This window comes from Castanea sativa, chromosome 9, assembly GCF_040712315.1.
Source record: "Castanea sativa cultivar Marrone di Chiusa Pesio chromosome 9, ASM4071231v1".
NCBI classification, from domain to species: domain Eukaryota; kingdom Viridiplantae; phylum Streptophyta; class Magnoliopsida; order Fagales; family Fagaceae; genus Castanea; species Castanea sativa.
This window is the reverse complement of record NC_134021.1, coordinates 7,528,252-7,548,231: the sequence shown is the minus strand read 5'-3', so window position 1 is coordinate 7,548,231 and position 19,980 is coordinate 7,528,252. Positions and strand designations below refer to the sequence as shown.

General features: G+C 35.4%; 1 protein-coding gene across 1 annotated transcript; it reads right to left on the bottom strand.

The window, feature by feature from the left end:
- Window positions 1–838: 838 nt before the first annotated feature.
- Window positions 839–2,477, bottom strand: LOC142610569 (thaumatin-like protein 1). The gene is made up of 2 exons (XM_075782410.1): window positions 2,320–2,477; window positions 839–1,657 (listed from the first exon to the last, which is right to left on the bottom strand). The coding sequence occupies exons 1-2, from the start codon at window positions 2,369–2,371 to the stop codon at window positions 981–983; spliced, it is 729 nt and encodes a 242-aa protein (XP_075638525.1). The 5' UTR covers window positions 2,372–2,477; the 3' UTR covers window positions 839–980.
- Between the last annotated feature and the right edge of the window lie 17,503 nt (window positions 2,478–19,980).

Genomic DNA, 19,980 nt, shown 5'->3' with positions numbered 1-19,980 from the left:
CTCTTTCTTTAGTGCTTGTTGAGGAGAGCTTATTTGTATTGGCTTTAAGGGAGTCAATCTTGTACCATAGGTTGTTTCAGTTTGGTCAGGAGAACGAAATATTTCAGTACCGGTTGATACCCGTTGAACTTTATGTTTATCAACATTAAAATTAAAATCCACATTTTTTATAAGACTACATATTAGCTTAAATACATTAACTTATATATTAGATTAAATAAAAAAATTTTAATAATTTTTTTTCAATTTTTTATTGCACTGGCCAAAACGCCAATACTAGCTGGTATAGGTTGATACAGCTAAAATAGGTCCGTACAACCCGGTATTTTTTCCAAAATATTTTATAAGAGTAATGGTACCTGTTTAATGGCCAATATGATATATTTCTCTGATACGGTATTAACTTCCTTGATTGGCTTACCTTACAACTTCAAAAGTTGTACATAAATTAGAGTCGAGAAAGTTGGCAAAAAATTCTACCAAATGATTTTTCAACTCTTTGAGAATCAATTCATGTTTGAATCAGTTAAAATATGTTTGACTAAGTTAACACTTAACAAACACATTTGCGTAGTTAAGACTGCCAATTAAAAAGACCCCTAACATTAATTAGGGAAGTGGATCTGGACTTTGAAACATTAGAAGAAAAGAAAATGGCTCAAAACTTGAGAGGTGTGATTTGCAATTTACTTTTTAATTAAAATTTGTCTGCTTACCCTCAAGAATAAAAATCCTCTGTTTTAGTACAACATGAATAACAAGTGATACTGTGATAGAATAGCACGAAAAAACTTCCTTTTCATAACTCATAAGCACAACCACACTTTCCTCGGAAAGATAAGTAAAATTTTGAAGTATTTATTTGGTCTGTGTTTTATTCGAATGACTATTTCGTTGACACATACATACATGTGCCTTAGTACTTGAAACATATCAGTTTCTTATTACCAAATTGGGAACGCATAATTCCTCTCTATAATTCATGGACAAAAAGTGATAACATAGTCGGGTGCACCAGAGCAGGTAAAGGTGCTGGTAGAATCATCATAAGCATAGCTATAAGCTTGAGGACATTGTTGCTTAAAGATGCGAGAATATTTTGTGGGTGGACATGTTTTCGGGGTGTTAAATGCACCAGTGCAACAGTACTGTGGTTGATTGAAAGCAATACAAGCGCTCTTGCAAGCAAGCACGCTCCCATCAGACCCTTTCACTTGTAATTCCGCTGGGCAAACTGCGTTCACATTAGCTGGACAGCTTGTGGCCTTGCAATCACCAGTGCCGCCTCTGGTGGCTACAGAAACAGGCAAGTTGAAGCCATCTACAAGGCTAACATCATAATAGTCCATCCCACGATTGGCTGCTATGTTGATTTCTACTAAAGAAGCTGGTGGGATTGCACCGTTACCATTGCATGCAACCTGACCGGTGCTACAATCAGCAGTCTCGCAAGTGAACTTTCCTGATTTGGTGGTGCATCGGGTTCGGGCCCAAAACCGGCCTTTCCATGGAGCTTGAACATTCAATGTTAAGGATGCTTTGGATGCTAACTCAAATCCAGTTTTTGAAAGCTGAGGTTTTTGATCCGAAGTTAGGGTTCCTGGCCAGATGGTTCTTGGACAGTTGTTTGTGAAAGTTATTTTAGCAGAGTGTGCACCTGCATGCAAGTAAACCAAACTCTTGTAAACATGAAAAATAAAACCTATCTTGTAAGCAGAAATTTTTACAAGTGGATATATACACTTATCATGATGATAGTTCTGTTTGTAAGTGTTTCATTAGTAAAAAACCTGACGACTCAGGTTTATAACCGGGCAATTGAAATATAAGAGGTGTCCATATAAATAAATAAATAATTAAGAATCATCGATGATATGAATGTGCATGAAATCTAGTATACTTACCCCTATGTGACCTGTTCATTAGAGGTCAAGAGAGAAAGAACAAGGGTCCAGTACATAAAATCTAAAATATGTTTCATGTAAAAAATTAGTGAATATTATAATGAAATCTAAATACAAAGTGTTTCAAATGCATGCATCCTCCCACTCACATGAAGGTGGGTCCTACACCTGTGGGGTCTACTCTCATGTGAGTGTGAGGATGCATGCATCTGAAACACCTAATATGGCCTCGTGTGGTTCATGGCTTTATTGTATAGCCGCCCAATATAAGATTGCGTGTCCACCAGTTTTCAAGAAAAAAAAAAAAGTGTTGCAACCTAAAATATTATTGTGATTAGAAAAGATGAAAATTACTGACAAAAACAATATGGTAATTCATATCAGAAGTAGATAGTGATTAATGAGCTAGGCATACCAGATAAGAAAAAGAAGGCCAAGGTAAGGCCGTAGAGTGCCAGGGTTTTCATCCTTGTTGCTTTAGTGGTAACAAGTATATATGATGAATGATGAACTTGGGTTTGGTATGGCTTGGTGCCAATCCAATGAACTTAGCGTGGTATATATAGTGGTTTATACACGGATTTAAAGGCTAAACATACGGAAAATTGGACTTGGATTTTCTAGGAATTCTTATATTATTGACCCACTTGGTTGTTATCTTTCCATTACGGAATCGGGTCGCTACCGCTAGTGGGAGTCAGTGACTAATCTACGTGTCAGTATTTGGTAAGGGAAGCAGTGGCCAGTGGGAATTAATTAGTCGTTTTCAAAACGGGTTTTCAAACGTAATAGTAGTATGTACTGTTATGTTCAATAGACTTTTGTATTCAAAATTTAACAACGTGCAAGTGAGGTGGAGACGAAGCATCTAGTCTAATTTCAACACATTACCATGACTAAAAGGTTACGTATAGATTTATGACTTTGGAAATTTGAGGACAACCTTATCCAAACGTGTTTTCAAATGTAATAGTAGTATGACTGTTATGTACAATATACTTTTGTATTCCAAAATTAACAACGTGTGAGGTAGAGACGAAGCATCCATTCTAGCTAGTACACTGTACACCATTACCATGACTAAAAGGTTACGTATAGATTTATGACTTTGGAAATTTGAGGACAACTCTATCCAAACTAATTTGTCCGATTTCAACAATTGAAGATAACCCTGTCGGAATATAAGTTGTGCCAAAACTAATTTGTCTGAGATTTCAACATGGGATTAGTTTAATGCTTTGAACTTATTGAGGCGCTGGAGTTATTTACAATTACGGGTAGGAGGGCAGCAACTGGAGCTAATTCGTAGGGCATCTAATATTCTTGGTATCTAGTATAGGTTCCATTTCTACTCCTTTGGCCAAAAAGATATTGTCATAATTTTTTTTTTTTTAAATTTAACCGTGGAAGAGGATTAAGATCTAGAGATTTTAGAGTTATTTTATGGAATAGTTTATAAATTCTTATTCATACATTTTGTAATATGTGGATTAAATTTTACCATATCGTTAATATTTTAAAAAGAAAAAGAAAAAAAATTAACAATCATCATTTTTTTATCTATTTAATTTAAAATATTGCCGACGTTGACAATGTCTTTTCCTTTTTTGTCCATTAACTACCAAAAAAGGGAAATGATGAAATCAAAGCTTTGTTTCTTTCTTATAGAGCGTAGCTAACAATTTTTTTTTCTTTAAATTTTTTTTAGAAATGTTCTTTATTTTTATTACTTCCTCTTTAGGGTTTTGCTATTTGTTTTTCTTAGCCTTAGTTCCTTTTTTTTTTTTTTTTTTTTGTCATCTCTAGGTTTAGGTGTTATGACTAGAAGCATGTTTAGGCTAGAATAGGGGTTTCTACCTTAGGGTGTGTTATGCCACCTCGGCCTTACATACACTCCCTCGCTAGGAGGCATGTGTACACATCCCTAGTCATTCGTAGGTAGGCTCTTTAAGAGTAGTCTCTTTAAGAAACGCAGCCTTAGGGTGCTTAGAATGTTTAAATCTTATTAGAAATATATTCGTAGGTAGGGCTTGTTGGTAAGTGATTCCAAACAACAGTTTTTAGTGTTTAAATTCTGAAAACTATGATTCTGAAAAAAAATAAAAATAAATAGCACGATTGGTAAAAGTGTTTTTTAGAAGTGTTTGAGTTACGTTGCTCATTTTAGGATGTTTAAACACTAAATTTGAGAAACTCCTCTAACCAGTTTTCAGATTTCAAACAATGTTACTCAATGACACTTTTGTAAAAAACTATAGGTTCAACTGAATTTTTTTTTTTTTTTGAATCATAGGTTCCACTGATTAGACTACATGTCATAATTAAAAAAAAAAAAAAAAATACACACACACTAACCAAACACACAATTATGTTTTTTCACTTTTGAAAAGATGTTATTAAAAATATAGTAGCAAATACATTTTTTCAAAACACTTTAAACCACAATTTTCACATCATTTTGAGCAACAATACTCAAACACCTCTACAAGGCTCTTTATCTTTCAATAGGTTTGGGTGCCCTGTACCTTTTCATAGTACCATACTTTCAAACACATTATAATTTGTTAAACCTCTATATAAAGATACAAATTTGTTTCTGAACCTAAATTAAGTGGTGACTTCCCCGCCCATAAAGGTTACTGGCATACTCCTGTGCCAATTAGGATGGGCCCATACTGATACAGGATTGCACCTTTACACATGAGGGTGCTCACAAGGCTCAACTTAGTATGTCACAGGGGAATGACATGGTGGTGTTAGCAAACCCAAAACCACCAAATATATGATAACCAAGAAATGTAATGCACCAAATGAATTTATTATTTTGTGACAATTTGTTTGTTTTTCAAGTTAATGCTGAGATGATTGCTCTAGTTTCATTGGGGAACGTTTTGTACTTTTTTTTTTTTTTTTTTATGGGAGGGAACGTTTTGTACTTGATACTTACTATTGGTGATGCATTATTGTCCATCTACATGGTTTATACACTGGTGCATGTGTTTGGAGAGTATAAATTGGCATTACAACCTCCCACGCAACCTACATATATAGGTCCTGCGAAGGGTGGGGGTACGTGGTAAGGCACAATGGACAGTTTCAGGCGTTTATTGAGATATGTTATGATAAGGTGTTGAACGGTATAGGTGAACTGGCAGTTTAGTAAAAAAGAATGTAAACATATCAAAAACTTTTTAAAAATTTTTTGGAAAAAAGGAGGCTAAAAATATTAACATAAGCAATTTAAGGAAGGTGGTGTCTATTTCACACACCTATTTATACATATCCATACAAACATGTTACATGGCAAAATAATGGTGAAAAATAGACACACAAGTAAAGGGAAGATGGCACGCCACGTCAGCGTGTGTGTACTTTGTGTGCACTTGTGATTATCCATATAAGAATAAGTTTTAATTTATGAAGAGAATTCGTAGTTGTTGAAAGTTCGACTCGCACATATATAGGAATAGAAGTGAAGGATCCAAAAAATTGGGGCTATTTTATATGATGAACAAACCTACGCAAGAAAATCCTAATTGTGCCAGCATTTAGGAGAGTCAACTTGCACTTGAAGGAGCTAATTACCATTTGTTGTGGGACTACAGCTACAGCTTTCAAAGGAAATTTGTAATATGATGAGGTAGACACTATCGCACTAATGATCTAGTTGATCATGTAGAGCATCTTGTCCCATTTACCCGGCCCATTTGTAACCTGAGCAAGGTCTAGAATCTGTTGATGACAATGCTAATAGTAATGGCTATAGGTGTAGACAATAGACATAGAATAGCACTAGATCAGTTGGTGGCGGACATAGGGATAAGGTTAATAAATATATTGGTCAACTTTGTGATGCACTCCTAGCCTGAGAATATTGGGGACAGGCCATAAAGCTTTACAAGTTGGATAAAATAACAAAATTGAAGTCCAACAAAATGCATGAGTGCATTGTTGTTATTCTAGAATCCCATTAATAGAGAGAAATGGATGACTTTTCAAGACTGGTTTCGTTGGGTGGATTTTCAGAATGAGGGAAAAAATAGGAGAAAAAAAATATTTTGGTGTGTTTGGTAAGAGAAGAAAATGGAAAGGAAAACTGGAACTCAAGGGTTTTCTCTCTTTACCGACTAAATTGCAATCTCACTTGTCCTATTTTTTTTCGTTCCTACTTTTTTTTTTGGGTGCACTGTTTACCCATTTTCCTTTCATATGTTTTTTTCCTATTTTGGAATTTTTTTAATAAAAATATAATTCCTTACTTTTTATATCTAATAGGAGCATAACAGTAAATTTATACAAATCATATTTTCTATTATACCATTTTTCTTCTCAATCAAACTAAAAAAAATTTTCATCTCTCCAAATTTTCATTGCTCCAACCAAATACAAATGAGTGAAAATAAAATATTTTCTATCTTTTCATTTTTTCTGTTTTTCATCCCCTCCTCATTTTCTATTCTCTCACTTCTATTAATCATAAGATTGGACTGATCATGTTTTAACTGTAATCCCTTAAAAACAAATTCAATCCTGCTTCATCGATCATGTTCACTCTTTGTTCATAAAGAACAAAAGTATCCAGCCCTTATGTTTTCTCTTTATTCATTGAAGAACAAAAGTACCTAGCCCTGTTGTAAGCACATACTACAAATTAGGCCATGTGCATGGGATGCCTTGTATTATTATTAAAACAAATAAACAAATAAAATAGGAGAGAGGGATTGGTTTAAAGAACATACCTGTAACCACGGGCTAGAGGAATCTGGATCCGTTGGGGTTAAGATTTGACCCAAACCCACATCACATTTACTCCATTTGAGAATACAAACTTAAGTTACTAGTCTCACATATCTATACTCAATTTTCTCATTTAATCAAAGAACAAAATGTGAGTTTGGTCGTGTGGATTATGGACGTGGAGGAGGACTATTTGGCTTTTTTATGGCTAATTTCTAGCAAACTTATCGTGTTTTGCATGTAATTATAACTTATTTGGCGCAACATTTAAAACAAAAAAAAATATATAGTATACAAGATGTAAAATTGGAGTCTAATAGAAAATTCTAATTAGATTTAGACATCTCGTATTTTGCACATAATTAACTTACTAGTGTATATCAATCCCGTGCATATATAAGATATAATTAAAAATAATTACAATTATACACATATATGGGTTCAAATTATATCTAGTGTAAAAGCTACATATTTTCTTAAGTAATAGATGAGTTTTACACTCTTTTTTTTTTAGTTTTGTTTTATATACACATGATTTTAATCTTTTTTTTATTAGATTTTTTTATGGTTTATTTATATTAGACTCTTCTTCTTTTACACAACATTAACTCATTTAAAACAAAAATTAAAAAAACTTAAATAGGACACGTGACTTAAAATTAAACAACAATTGGAATCCAATTTAGAATTTAATTGGATGTTCTTTTAGCTTTGACTTTAATTATATATAACTTTGACACAAAAACTAGTAAAAATTTTAAATAGGGCACATTGAAGATTCTAATTGAATTTTCATCTTAGGTTTGACTTTATATATATATATATATATATATATATGGCGTAAATGCACTTTTAATCCTTACATTTTAACTTTTTTTCATTTTGGTCCTTACATTTTCATTTTACCACTTTTAGTCCCTAAACCAATTAATTCGTGACATTTAAATCCTTACCATCATCCAACTAACTGAAAAAACTCATGTGGCAAACGGAGTTTACTGTTGGTACACTAAGGCTAACATGGCCAATAAAATAATATTTAAAAATGCCACGTCAACATAAAATAGTAATTAAAAAAGACACATCAGCATCCACACAACCTTTGATTTTTTTTAAAATTAATTTATCAATTTAAACAAAATGAAAAATGAAAAAAAAATTAGGACCCAAAATACACATGAATTCAGATCTAGTTTCATTTTAAACATGAACAAGAAAGAATACAAACCCAGAAAATTCAATCACAATAGCACAAACCCAGAAAAAAAAAAAAAAAAATCCTAGACGAATCTCCAAAAATATCTCTATAAACTCATCAAATAACCCAAAAAATCAAACCCAAAACCTCAACAAAATATTCCCAAAATTTCTCTGCAAATCCAACAACAACAAAACAGCAAGCACAACCTAAACCCATAAACAAACCCATAAACACAGTAACTAACCCAATCTCTAACAAACCCATAAACCCAGAAATTTTCTTAGGAAACAAACACACAAAATACTCATAAAATAAAAAAACTCCACATCCTCTCAAAAAAACAAAAACAAAAAAAAAACCCAGAACAAAATGTCTAAAGATCTCTAAAGTTCTAGAGCTCGATGGACTGGTGTTTTGCTTACCCAAACGAAAATCTCTAAAGCTCTCTCTTAGATTGGTGGTGGTGGTTGTTGAGGTGGAGATTAGTGGTTGTGAGTTTAATTTGGGCTCAGATCAGTGGGGTGTGGCCATGGGTCTTCACTCTTCAGCCATGGGTTGGTGGGGAAGATGGGTTTTCAACCATGGGTCTTAGGGAAGAAGAACAAGAAAGCTATGGACATTTGGCCATGGCGGCACACCTATTACCGATTTGCCATGGACAAGCCACCCCAAGCCATGGGTTTATGGGTTTGCTAGAGATTGGGTAAGCTATTGTGTTTATTTCCCAAAATTTCTCTGCAAATCCATTTTTGTGGCTTTTCTGTAGATTTTTCATGAGTATTTGGTTGGGAATTTGAGTGTTTTTCTATGGAGAGGATAGAGATGTGAGAGGGGAAATCTTAGGGACTTGGAGTTTTTTTTTTTTTTTCCCCTTTTTCACTGGAGTTATTGGAGATGTTTTTGCTGGTTTTGGTGGTGTTTGGTTGGATATTTTTGTTGGTAATTTGTGTCTAGTTCTAAGTATAAGAAAATGCAAGAAAAGTTTCTTGCCGGTAAATTTTTTTTTTTCACGGGTTTGTGTTATTGTGATTGAATTTTCCGGGTTTGTATTCTTTCTTGTTCATGTTTAAAATGAAACTAGATCTAAATTCATGCGTATTTTGGGATCTTTTTTTTTTTTTTTCATTTTTCATTTTGTTTAAATTGATAAATTAATTTTAAAAAATCAAAGGTTATGTGGATGCTGATGTGTCTTTTTTAATTACTATTTTATGCTGACATGGCATTTTTAAATATTATTTTATTGGTCATGTCAGCCTTTAGTGTACCAATAGTAAACTATGTTTGTCACGTCAGTTTTTTCAGTTAGTTGGGTGATGGAAATGACTTAAATGTTACGCGTTAATTGACCTAAGGATTAAAAGTGGAAACATAAGGAAAAAAAAAATGTAGGAACCAAAAGTGCATTTATGCCTATATATATATATATATATATATATATATATATATATATAGATGATTGAAGTGAATGATGTGTCATTTTCTTATTGGTTTGAACCAAAACTTATTGGAATGAATAAATTGTCCCTTCTAATTCAAGATTCATCTTCTATTTTGACATTGCCCAAAAACGTTTTATAAGTGATAATCATAAATGTAAAGAGCTTTATGTCATCACATTTTTATGTTTCTAGTAAAAGCGTCCAATGTTTAAATCATTTCTCCTAATAGTGAATTAGTAATAATCATAACGGTAAAGAACTTTGTATCATCACTTTTTTTTTTTTAGGTAATGTTTTTAGTAAATACGTCTAATGTTTAAATCCTTTCCCTTAATATTGAGTTTGGTTCAATATTTTGATTTAAATATTTTTTTTATAGTGCCAATTTGTAATTGTTACAAAAATGCACTTTATTACCTTTAGAGCATTCACATCAGTTAATCTAAATTTTTCTGTCTATTTTATACTAAGAACTTACTTTTTCTATTTTACACAGTACTTTTACAAAATAACCACACCAGACTGTCTATTTTACACTCTATTTTAATTTAATAATCATTTTTTTATTATTTTTTTACCTTTAATTTCTCCGGATCTCTCTTATCAGCCTGTCTTGTTTTCTCCGTTCTCTGTATTCTCTCCTTCCCTCAACCGATAAAAGAATACGTATGTGTTTGGATACCGCTTATTTTGCTAAAAACTGAAAACTTATTACTAAAAACACTGTAACAAAATATTTTTTATTGCTCAAGTTTACTGTTCACCCTCAATTTGCACTTGGCTAGTCCATGAACAGTGCCATGGACCAGCCAAAAAAAATGCAAAGGAAAATGCAAACGCAATAAGCCTTACACAAACGCACCCTACATGTGGTTTTCTCCTTCCCTCACCCTATTCATTGTTTTGTCCGTTCTCTCCATTCATTGCCATCCTCGTCCTTCCTCTCTCTCAATTTGAACTACCCTTAACGTCAACCCACCACTAATCTTTACCTTTTATTTTTCTCAATGACCCAGCCAAAACCCCAACATTTCTCTCTTGCAATCTGATCGGCAACAAGACGAAATCACTGGTTTATTGGGTTGAAAGCTCGCTTGATCTCACCCATGACCCGAACATAAGTTTTTTGGGTTGAGGTGATCAAATGGGTCGAGATGAAGTTGGGTTGAGGTGAAACGGGTTTTCTGGGTTGAGGAAAAAATTGTACTGTGATTTTCCTTTGAATTTGGTTTGCATTTTTTTTTTTGGTTGATTTTTTTTGTTGATTTTAGTTTAATTTTTTGTTGATTTTTGGGTCAATTCTGTGTTAAATTATAAGGTGTTGTGATTAGTTGCGGTGGTGGTTGGACAATGGTCGGTGGTCGATTAGCTTTGTCTGGTTCAAAGGAAGAGAGAGAGGGAAAGAGAGAAGTCAGATGGAGAAAGAAAAGAGGTGAGAGAAAAAAAAATTTTAAATAATGATATGCATAGCTATAGTAACCGTGCATATTTGCACGGTTATCGTAGCAACTGTGCATTTATGCACAATTTTACACCCACTAATGTTGGGGTTTTTTTTTTTTATTATCAAAATGTGCATATCTCAACACTTTTTCTATTTTGCACTATTTTGCATTTACTGATGCAAGTGCTCTTACAAGACTAAAAAGCACAATTTCAAGATTTTACCAAATGCTTGAAAATAACAATTTGAAACTGTCATCACTCTAGCCAAACAGTCCTTAACTATCAAATTATATTTTTTTTTAAATAAAAAAACCAAGACACTACTTTTCAATTTTCACCGTCTTTAATTTCAAAATTTTGGTTTGTTCGGAGCTTACACACACACACAGGCCGTTTAGGTTCTCATCTCGTTGCTAGTTGATGATTCCCTAATCGTTAGAGCCACCGCCTCCACCTCCCTCAAGGACATCGCCGCCTTGTATCTCTCTCTCTCTCTCTCTCTCTCTCTCTCTCTCTCTCTCTCTCTCTCTCTCTCTCTCTCTCTCTCTGAGAGAAAGAAAGTGAATGCTGGTTGCAATTGTTGCTGGGTTGTATCTCTAAAAGGATGACAAGTACATGAATTTTTAGGGTTTGATTCTGTCATTTCTATGTTCAATTGTGGAACGTGATTAGCGTTTTTTTAGCATAATTTTGCTGTTTCGAATTCAGTGTTTTTGTCAAGTGATGGCTTTCAAAGTCCGAGCAAGCATTAGATAGTAATGACATGGGTCCTCCAAGGTTCGATTTTAGTGCTCAATTCTCGTATGTATTGAAAACCCTTACTTTACCACTCTAGTTAGTTTTTGAGTATGTTAAATTAGTTCAAAAACCATAATTATCAATTAGAATTATCGTTAAAAATGTAAATTTGCCATTTTTCTAATAACTTAAGCTTGTAGAACATTAATTAATTTATCATGATATCAGTGCAACTATCTCCACTCTACGTCCTATTTGAAAAATAAATAAATATCTCACACGCTAGTCTCTTTGGGACAATAATTAATTTATCATGATATCAGTGCAAATGTCTCTACTCTACGTCCTATTTAAAAAAATAAAAATTAAAAAAAAAAACTGAAATTTTCACATGCTGAGCTCTAAAATTTAAGAGCAGTTTGGGCCCACTAAGATAGAGTGTTAGAATTCTCGTTAAATGATTAAAATTAATTTTTTTTATAGCTTAAGCTTTTGGGGATAGGTACTAATTAATTTATCTTCTTGATTAGAATTACTGTGTGAAGAACTCCATCTTGTTCAAGCTTGAGGCTTAATAGATACGTAGGAATGAGTCTGAATAATATTGATTTTTCCCAATCTCTGGATGGGTTTTACAAGCTTTTTATGCAATTGGAACCATTTGACGGGGTTTCATCTGTTGTTTCTATGCAAAAATAAACGACAAAGAAGGGTGTCGAATGCTCTTGACTTGAAAGATTTGACTAAAGTAATATGTTATGTTGAAGGAAAAACAAGTTAGTCCTCTTTCCCTTTTAGAACATAGTAGCTTGATATTCATGATTGAGCTATCTTATAGTTTAGTAAGTTGGAGAACATGAGCTAATGAGGGAAATCGGGTTCTTTTCACTGCTTCATACTTGATAATGGGTCTTCTCAATATTTTTCTGGGACTTTTTTTTTTTTTTTACAAGAGTAAGATTATGCTAAGACTTATGTCAGCGAAATTATTGTTATTATTATTATTATTATTATTATTATTATTATTATTATTATTATGAGATTCTTATTTAGTGTTGAGATTGCGTGTACCATTTATTTTCTTGCAATTCACACATTAAACTATTGATGGATAAGGTTGACATTGAACGAGAGAGGTAGACTTTCAGGTTGAATTTTGCTTGACAGGTGCAGACAATATAACCATCTCAAACCGTTGGTAACTACTATTTGTGTTTAACCTGGCCATGAGCTTATATGCTTGAGGGTACAGTGCGCGCAATATGCCAAGAGCCGTGTACCTCAATTGGTTGGCACCTCTTAGTCTTAAAGTTTGCAAAACAACAATAAATAAATAAAAATAAAGAAAAATATTGGTGCTTCCAAGACATTTAGAATTCAAATCCCCTACTCCATTGAAATTATCGTATTATAAAAAAATAAAAAAAATAAAAATGTTATAGTTAATGATTTCTTTTCCAGTAGTATGCGTACTACATGAGTATTGAGTCAAACTTGCTCTTTTGTTTCCTCATTATAAATTTAGAATAGCATTTTCTAATCAGTTTTACTCATATGGTACTGAGGAAATTTTTTTTTACTAAAATGGCACCTCCGCGGGTATAAGAAAATAGGTAAAGGGCGAGATTGTGAGTTCAAGACACATTAAGTGCGTGTGTAGCTTATCAATAAAAAATAAAAAATAAAAAGGCAGGAATGGCCTTTTGAAATCTGTAACTTTTGAGGATGTCATTCCTTCAAATTTGGTTTATAGTTATCTTATCTCTTGTGCAACTATAGGGCCTCCATAGCCAACATCCTATGCAATAATGCAAATATATAATTTTTGTCAAAGGTGTTTGTAAGAGGCAAAATTTTAAGCCAATTATAAAATGCCACATTAAAATTTAGTGGCAAATTCCAAATTAATGTCATTAAATTAATTAAATTAGATAATGACATGTGTCATCCAAATTGACATCACACTGGCATATCAAAATTTGCCACATGTCATTTGGCCCACAAGATAAAGATAAACTTCCTATTCAAAATTTATGGATAATTATCTTTATTAAAGTAAACTAAATAGAGATAATGATTTATCTTTGTTGATTATTATCTTTATCAAAATATGATATAGATAAATAGAGATAATTATCTCTAAGAAGAATTTGGGCCAATCAAAAGTCTACTACATACTTTCAAGCATATCAACTCAAAGTGGAGCTTATCCTCTAAAATCACTATAAATAGAGGACATCCCCTCTCATTTTAAAGGAAGTTTTTCAAGAGGCCCAGGCTCTGGAGAAATTCTGTCAAAAGAATTTTTTGAAGAACTTGAAGAACATTTGAAGAACTTGAAGAACATTCGAAGGGCTTGAAGAACTTGAAGGACAACAAATCTCTAACAAGCTTAAAGCCAGAGATTCGTTGTGAAGACCATTTGATCCATCTTTCAACCAAATTGAAGAAAATTTCACGTTTGAGTCAAGACCATAAAGAAGATAGAATCAGAGGAGCATTTGTCAAAACTGAGATTGAACTCATTACTTGATTAATATGAAAATATATTTGTAGAACTCATTTTTTTCAATTTGTTTGATTTTTCTTCAATTGGGAAAATTTGTGTTTACAAATTTTTGGGGGAAAATTTGTGTTTACAAATTTTTGGCACGCCCGGTGGGACAATCTCTGCCTCTCATCTCTTCTTCATCAATTTGTCATATCATTTGAAGTCCTATGGCTTCAAAGAATATTCAAATCAACAACCCTCTTTTTGGAACAAGTGAACTTGATCCTATAATGGATTCAAACTCTTCATCAAGTTTTGACACTTCCTATGCTGGACCTATGACAAGGGGAAGAACAAAGGCTCTTGCAGAGGTTTATGCTCAAACAACACCCATATCTCGGCCCTCACTTGTTTCCAATGCTCCTAAAGCTCAGAAGTCGCGAACGGCTTCGTCTACGCAAAGGGCAAGCAAAGATGTAGCTGGTCTTGTCAAAGAAATGTTGTCTCAGCCAGCTTTGTCTCGAACTTCGGAATCAATCCAAGAAGTTCCAATAGCTGAAGAAGAGAACAAATCACCTGACGGCTCTGAGTTCTCCTTTTCAGAAGATATCCCTACTTCCAAGCTTATGGATTCTCCTCGCTCTGTTAGTTCATTTGCCATGCCAGTCATGATGACTAACACAACATCTTTGGAGGAACAAGTCTCGACTATAGCTCAGACTTTAGAAGAATTAATGAAGTCTATGAAAGAAAGGGAAGCATTGAGAGACGCGCAAATAACTCTCCTAATGGATAAGATGGGGAATACATCTGGACTGAATCGCGAAGATGAAAGCTCTAGACCAAACCAAACCCATAATGACAAACCCGAGAGTTCAACAAAGGATCTCAATTTCTCTACAGATGGGTCTATCTCTCCTGACCAGCTCAAGGAGTTAATCAAGGAAGCTATCAAAGATCAAGTTGGGGGCGGAAGTCAAGCATCCATTGCCTATGCTAAACCATACACTCAAAGGATAGATCTCTTGAGGATGCCTCAAAACTATCAGCCACCGAAGTTCCAACAATTTGAGGGTAAAGGCAATCCAAGGCAACATGTAGCCCATTTTGTGGAAACTTGTAATAATGCTGGAACTTATGGGGATCTCATGGTCAAGCAATTTGTTCGCTCTTTGAAGGGAAATGCATTTGATTGGTATACCGATCTAGCACCTGGCTCCATTGATAGTTGGAATCAAATGGAACGAGAATTCCTAAACCGTTTCTATAGTACTCGACGTACTGTTAGCATGATAGAACTCACCAATTCAAAGCAATGGAAAGAAGAGCCTGTCATTGATTACATTCAGCGATGGAGGAATCTTAGTCTCAACTGCAAGGATCAATTATCAGAGGCGTCTGCAATTGAGATGTGCATTCAAGGAATGAATTGGGCTATAAGCTATATTCTTCAAGGAATAAAGCCTAAAACATTTGAAGAATTAGCAACGCGTGCTCATGACATGGAGCTTAGTATTGCCTCCAACGGCCACCAAGGTCCCCCTGTTCAAGAACCCCGTAAGGGGAGAGAAAGACAAGATACTCGCAAAGGGGGCAAATTCCCTCCTAAACCGGAAAATAAGCAGTCTTTGATTGTAACTACTGCTCCTCTCAAAGTTCCGATTAAGCCCAAGATGAAAGAACAAATGCCTACTTCCACTCAAGATAAAGGAAGAAGAAGACCAACATTACAAGAGATGCAAGAAAAACAATATCCATTCCCTGATTCCGATATCTCCAAAATGTTGGATAATTTACTTGAGTTGAAGTTGATTGAGCTACCAGAGATGAAGCGTCCTGAAGAAGATGACCAAACAAATGACCCTAAGTATTGCAAGTATCATCGCCTCATAGGCCACCCTATAGAACGATGTTTTGTGTTGAAAGATAAAATTATGGAGCTAGCCTACCAAGGAAAGATCACATTTGATGATGAAGTTGTGACTTCTAATCTTGCCATGGTGGCCTCAACAACCACTTCTACTTTTCTTACCATTCAAATTGGTTCATTTGAGCCCATTGAGGTAAAGGTACCTTTCCCCCCAAGACCAATTCTTGAGATATCTGATGACGACCCTCATAGGGATGAACATGCTTATAAAGATGAACCTTCAGTTACCGATGAAGAAGGATGGACCCTGGTGACTCAACGAAAGAATCATAAAGCAAAATACAATGTACATGCAAAGGAGAGTCCAAAGACACCTTGTGCAATAAAAAGGCCAACGAAGGTGATGAAGCCTAGAACTGAAGTAGCAGCACTATCTCTTGAAGGTAAATCCATGCAAAGCCCACGACAACCAATTACTTTACAAGAATTCATCCCCCGGCATTTTCAAGATTATGTCTTTTCATCTCTCACATGCTATCAAATAAGTGATGAGGAAGAATCAGATTGCGAGAAGGAGACAGAACGAGCTATCGTGTACAGGGCATGCTGGTCTTCAATCATTTTCACTGATGATGATCGTTTATTGGGCCCCAAGATTCACAATCGCCTTTTGTTTGTAACTGGGTACATTCGAGAACAACGAGTTAATCGTATCCTTATCGATGGAGGGTCTGCAGTCAATATTCTCCCACTCAAAATATTGAAAGAATTAGGAATCTCCTTAGATGAACTACTTCCCAGTAAGTTAATGATTCAAGGCTTTAATCAGGGTGGACAAAGAGCTATTGGGAAGATTAGACTTCAAATGCTCATTGGTGAAATGGAATCAAGCGCAATCTTTCACATCATCGATGCCAAGACCACTTATAAGATGCTTATTGGAAGACCATGGTTGCATGAGTATGGTGTTGTGCCATCTACATATCACCAATGCCTTAAATATTTCCAAGATGGACAAGTCAAGAAGATAGTGGCTGATGACAAGCCTTTTACTGTAGCTGAGTCACACTTTGCTGATGCAAAATTTTACTTGGAAGATGATAAGGTGGAAGAAACCCAAGTTGTGGCTTCACCATTTAGCAAAGAAGAAAAGCCCCACTCCAAAGCTTCAAGGATTAATTCTCCAAGTGAGGAGAAGGAAACCAAGCAAACCGAGACTTTTATAGAAGATATGAAGCATCATACTCCAGAAGTAACTAGAGTAGCCCATGTGCTACACTATGTTCCAGTCGCCAAAAGAAAAGAAGGCCAATCCCCATTTTCAGGAGATGAGGAGTCAATATCAAAGGATTTGCAAGGATTAAACCTGCCGGTTACTAAAATCATAAAACCAAAATCCTCAAGTCAACCATTGAAAGGGTTTACAAGACCATCCCAAGGGCCGATTGTTGAGCATGGGACTTTGCCCACTAAAAGAACAGAAGAGGGTTTTGACCCTAACGCGTATAGACTCATGGCTAAGGCTGGTTATAACCATGAGAAGCCAACTGGTTTGGGTAAGCTCATCCCTGAAGCCTCTGGAAAATGACAAAAGACATCGAAAGCCCAAGGTGTTGGGGCAACAAGTTCTAAGGCCGGAATTGGATATACTCCACCAACCCCCATCCATATCCCCATTCGAAAAGTTAGTGTTTTGGTGATTTTGACAGATGATAAAGAAGAAGAACAATTTTCAAAGCCATCAAAGAAACCATCTGTTTTTTATCGCATTGGCCAACCCACTCCCCCTATCTCAGTCTTCGACAGGTTGGGGACACAAGAAGATTATAACTTTGTTAACGGCACTCGAAGCTCTGTTCTTATAAGACTCAGTCATTCAACTTCTTCCCAAAATGGCACTCGAAGTTCCGCTCTTACAAGACTTAGTTATGCTACTTCTTCTCAACTCTCAAAGGATGAGAAGTTAAGACAAAAGCAAAATAAGATGTCAAATTTCCTTCACAGAGATGTTGACGAGACACTCCTTATGGATCAAGATTCAAATGAGGTTCGCAGCTCCATTCCATCTCACATGAAGCGTAGAAGTATTTAGGAAGTAAATACTGGAGAAACCTTGACTGCAAAAAAAACGTACAATGGTGTCCACAAAACAAAAGGTGGAAGACGAGGTTGCCGTTTCAGTAAATCATATAACAATCACTGAAGTCACAAAGGTGGAGTCCCCTATTGAAGACGATGCTGAAGATGCTCCACCCACATTCAAAGAAGGCGTGCAGGCTACAGTTGATGAATTGAAGGAAGTTAACATTGGCGCTACTGAAGACCATAGGCCAGTCTTTTTAAATGCAAATTTGTCCCTAGAGGAAGAAGATGCTTATGTTGAACTCCTCAAAGAATATAGGGATGTTTTTGCTTGGACATACAAAGAAATGCCAGGCCTAGATCCAAAGGTCGCTGTTCACCATTTAGCAGTAAGGCATGGGGTGCGACCAACGAAGCAAGCACAACGTAGGTTCCGGCCTGAGTTAATCTCCCAGATTGAAGGAGAGGTCAACAAGCTTATTGAAGCTGGCTTTATTCGTGAAGTCAAGTATCCCACATGGGTATCAAACATTGTCCCTGTAAGAAAGAAGAATGGGCAAATTCGTGTTTGTGTCGACTTTCGTGACCTTAATAGGGCATGTCCAAAAGACGAATTTCCTCTTCCTTTAACAGAAATTATGGTTGATGCTACAGTAGGCCATGAAGCTCTTTCATTTATGGATGGGTTCTCTAGTTACAATCAAATTCGCATGGCTCCAAAAGATGAAGAGCTCACTGCTTTTCGTACTCCAAAAGGAATATACTGCTATAAAGTTATGCCTTTCGGATTAAAGAATGCAGGCGCCACTTATCAAAGGGCGATGCAAAGAATATTTGATGACCTACTTCACATGAATGTAGAGTGCTATGTTGATGATCTGGTTGTGAAGTCAAAAAAAAGAATGGAGCATCTGCAAGACCTTCGTCAAGTCTTTGAACGACTTCGTAGGTACCAACTTAAAATGAACCCCATGAAGTGTGCATTTGGAGTTACATCAGGAAAATTCCTAGGATATATAGTTCGACACCGAGGAATTGAAATTGATAGATCGAAGATTGATGCTATTCAAAAGATGCCAGAACCTCGAAACATTCACGAGCTCAAAAGTCTTCAAGGAAAGCTTGCTTACATCAGAAGGTTTATATCTAACTTGGCAGGACGCTGTCAACCTTTCAGTCGCCTTATGAAGAAAGATGTCCCATTCAAGTGGGATCAAGCATGTAAAAATGCTTTTGAGAGCATCAAAACATACTTGCTAAATCCCCCTGTTCTACGAGCACCCATACAGGGGTGGCCACTTATTCTTTACATAGCAGCACAAGAACGATCATTAGGAGTGCTTCTGGCTCAAGAAAATGAAGAAGGAAAGGAGAACGCTCTCTATTACTTGAGTAGAACCTTGCATGGTGCTGAATTCAATTATTCACCAATTGAAAAGACATGTTCAGCTTTGATGTTTGCTATTCAAAAGCTAAGACATTACTTGCATGCCCATTCAATACGGCTCATCTCACGGGCAGATCCCATTAAATACATTATGACTAAGCCAGTTCTTTTGGGAAGGCTAGCAAAATGGGCTCTCTTACTCCAAGAGTTCGAGATAATATATGTCCAACAAAAAGCAGTGAAAGGACAAGCTTTGGCCGATTTCCTTGCTGACCATCCTATTCTTGATGATTGGGAGATGTCTGATGACCTTCCTGATGAAGAAGTAACGCTCGTTGAAATTTCACAGCCTTGGAGGATGTTCTTTGATGGAGCTGCTCAACGTTGTGGTGCCGGTGCTGGAGTAGTGTTTGTAACTCCAGAAGGGGATATACTCCCATATGCATTTACTCTTACAGAATGTTGTTCAAACAATGTTGCTGAATATCAAGCACTAATCCTAGGTCTCGAAATGGCAATGGATGCAAAAACAACTCGTTTGGAAGTCTTTGGTGATTCAAAGTTAATCATAAATCAAGTGCTTCTACACTATGACGTGAAAAAGCCAGAATTGATTCCATATTGCAAATACGCCAAGAGGCTTTTGGGATGGTTTGATCACGTTAGTATTACACATGTCCCA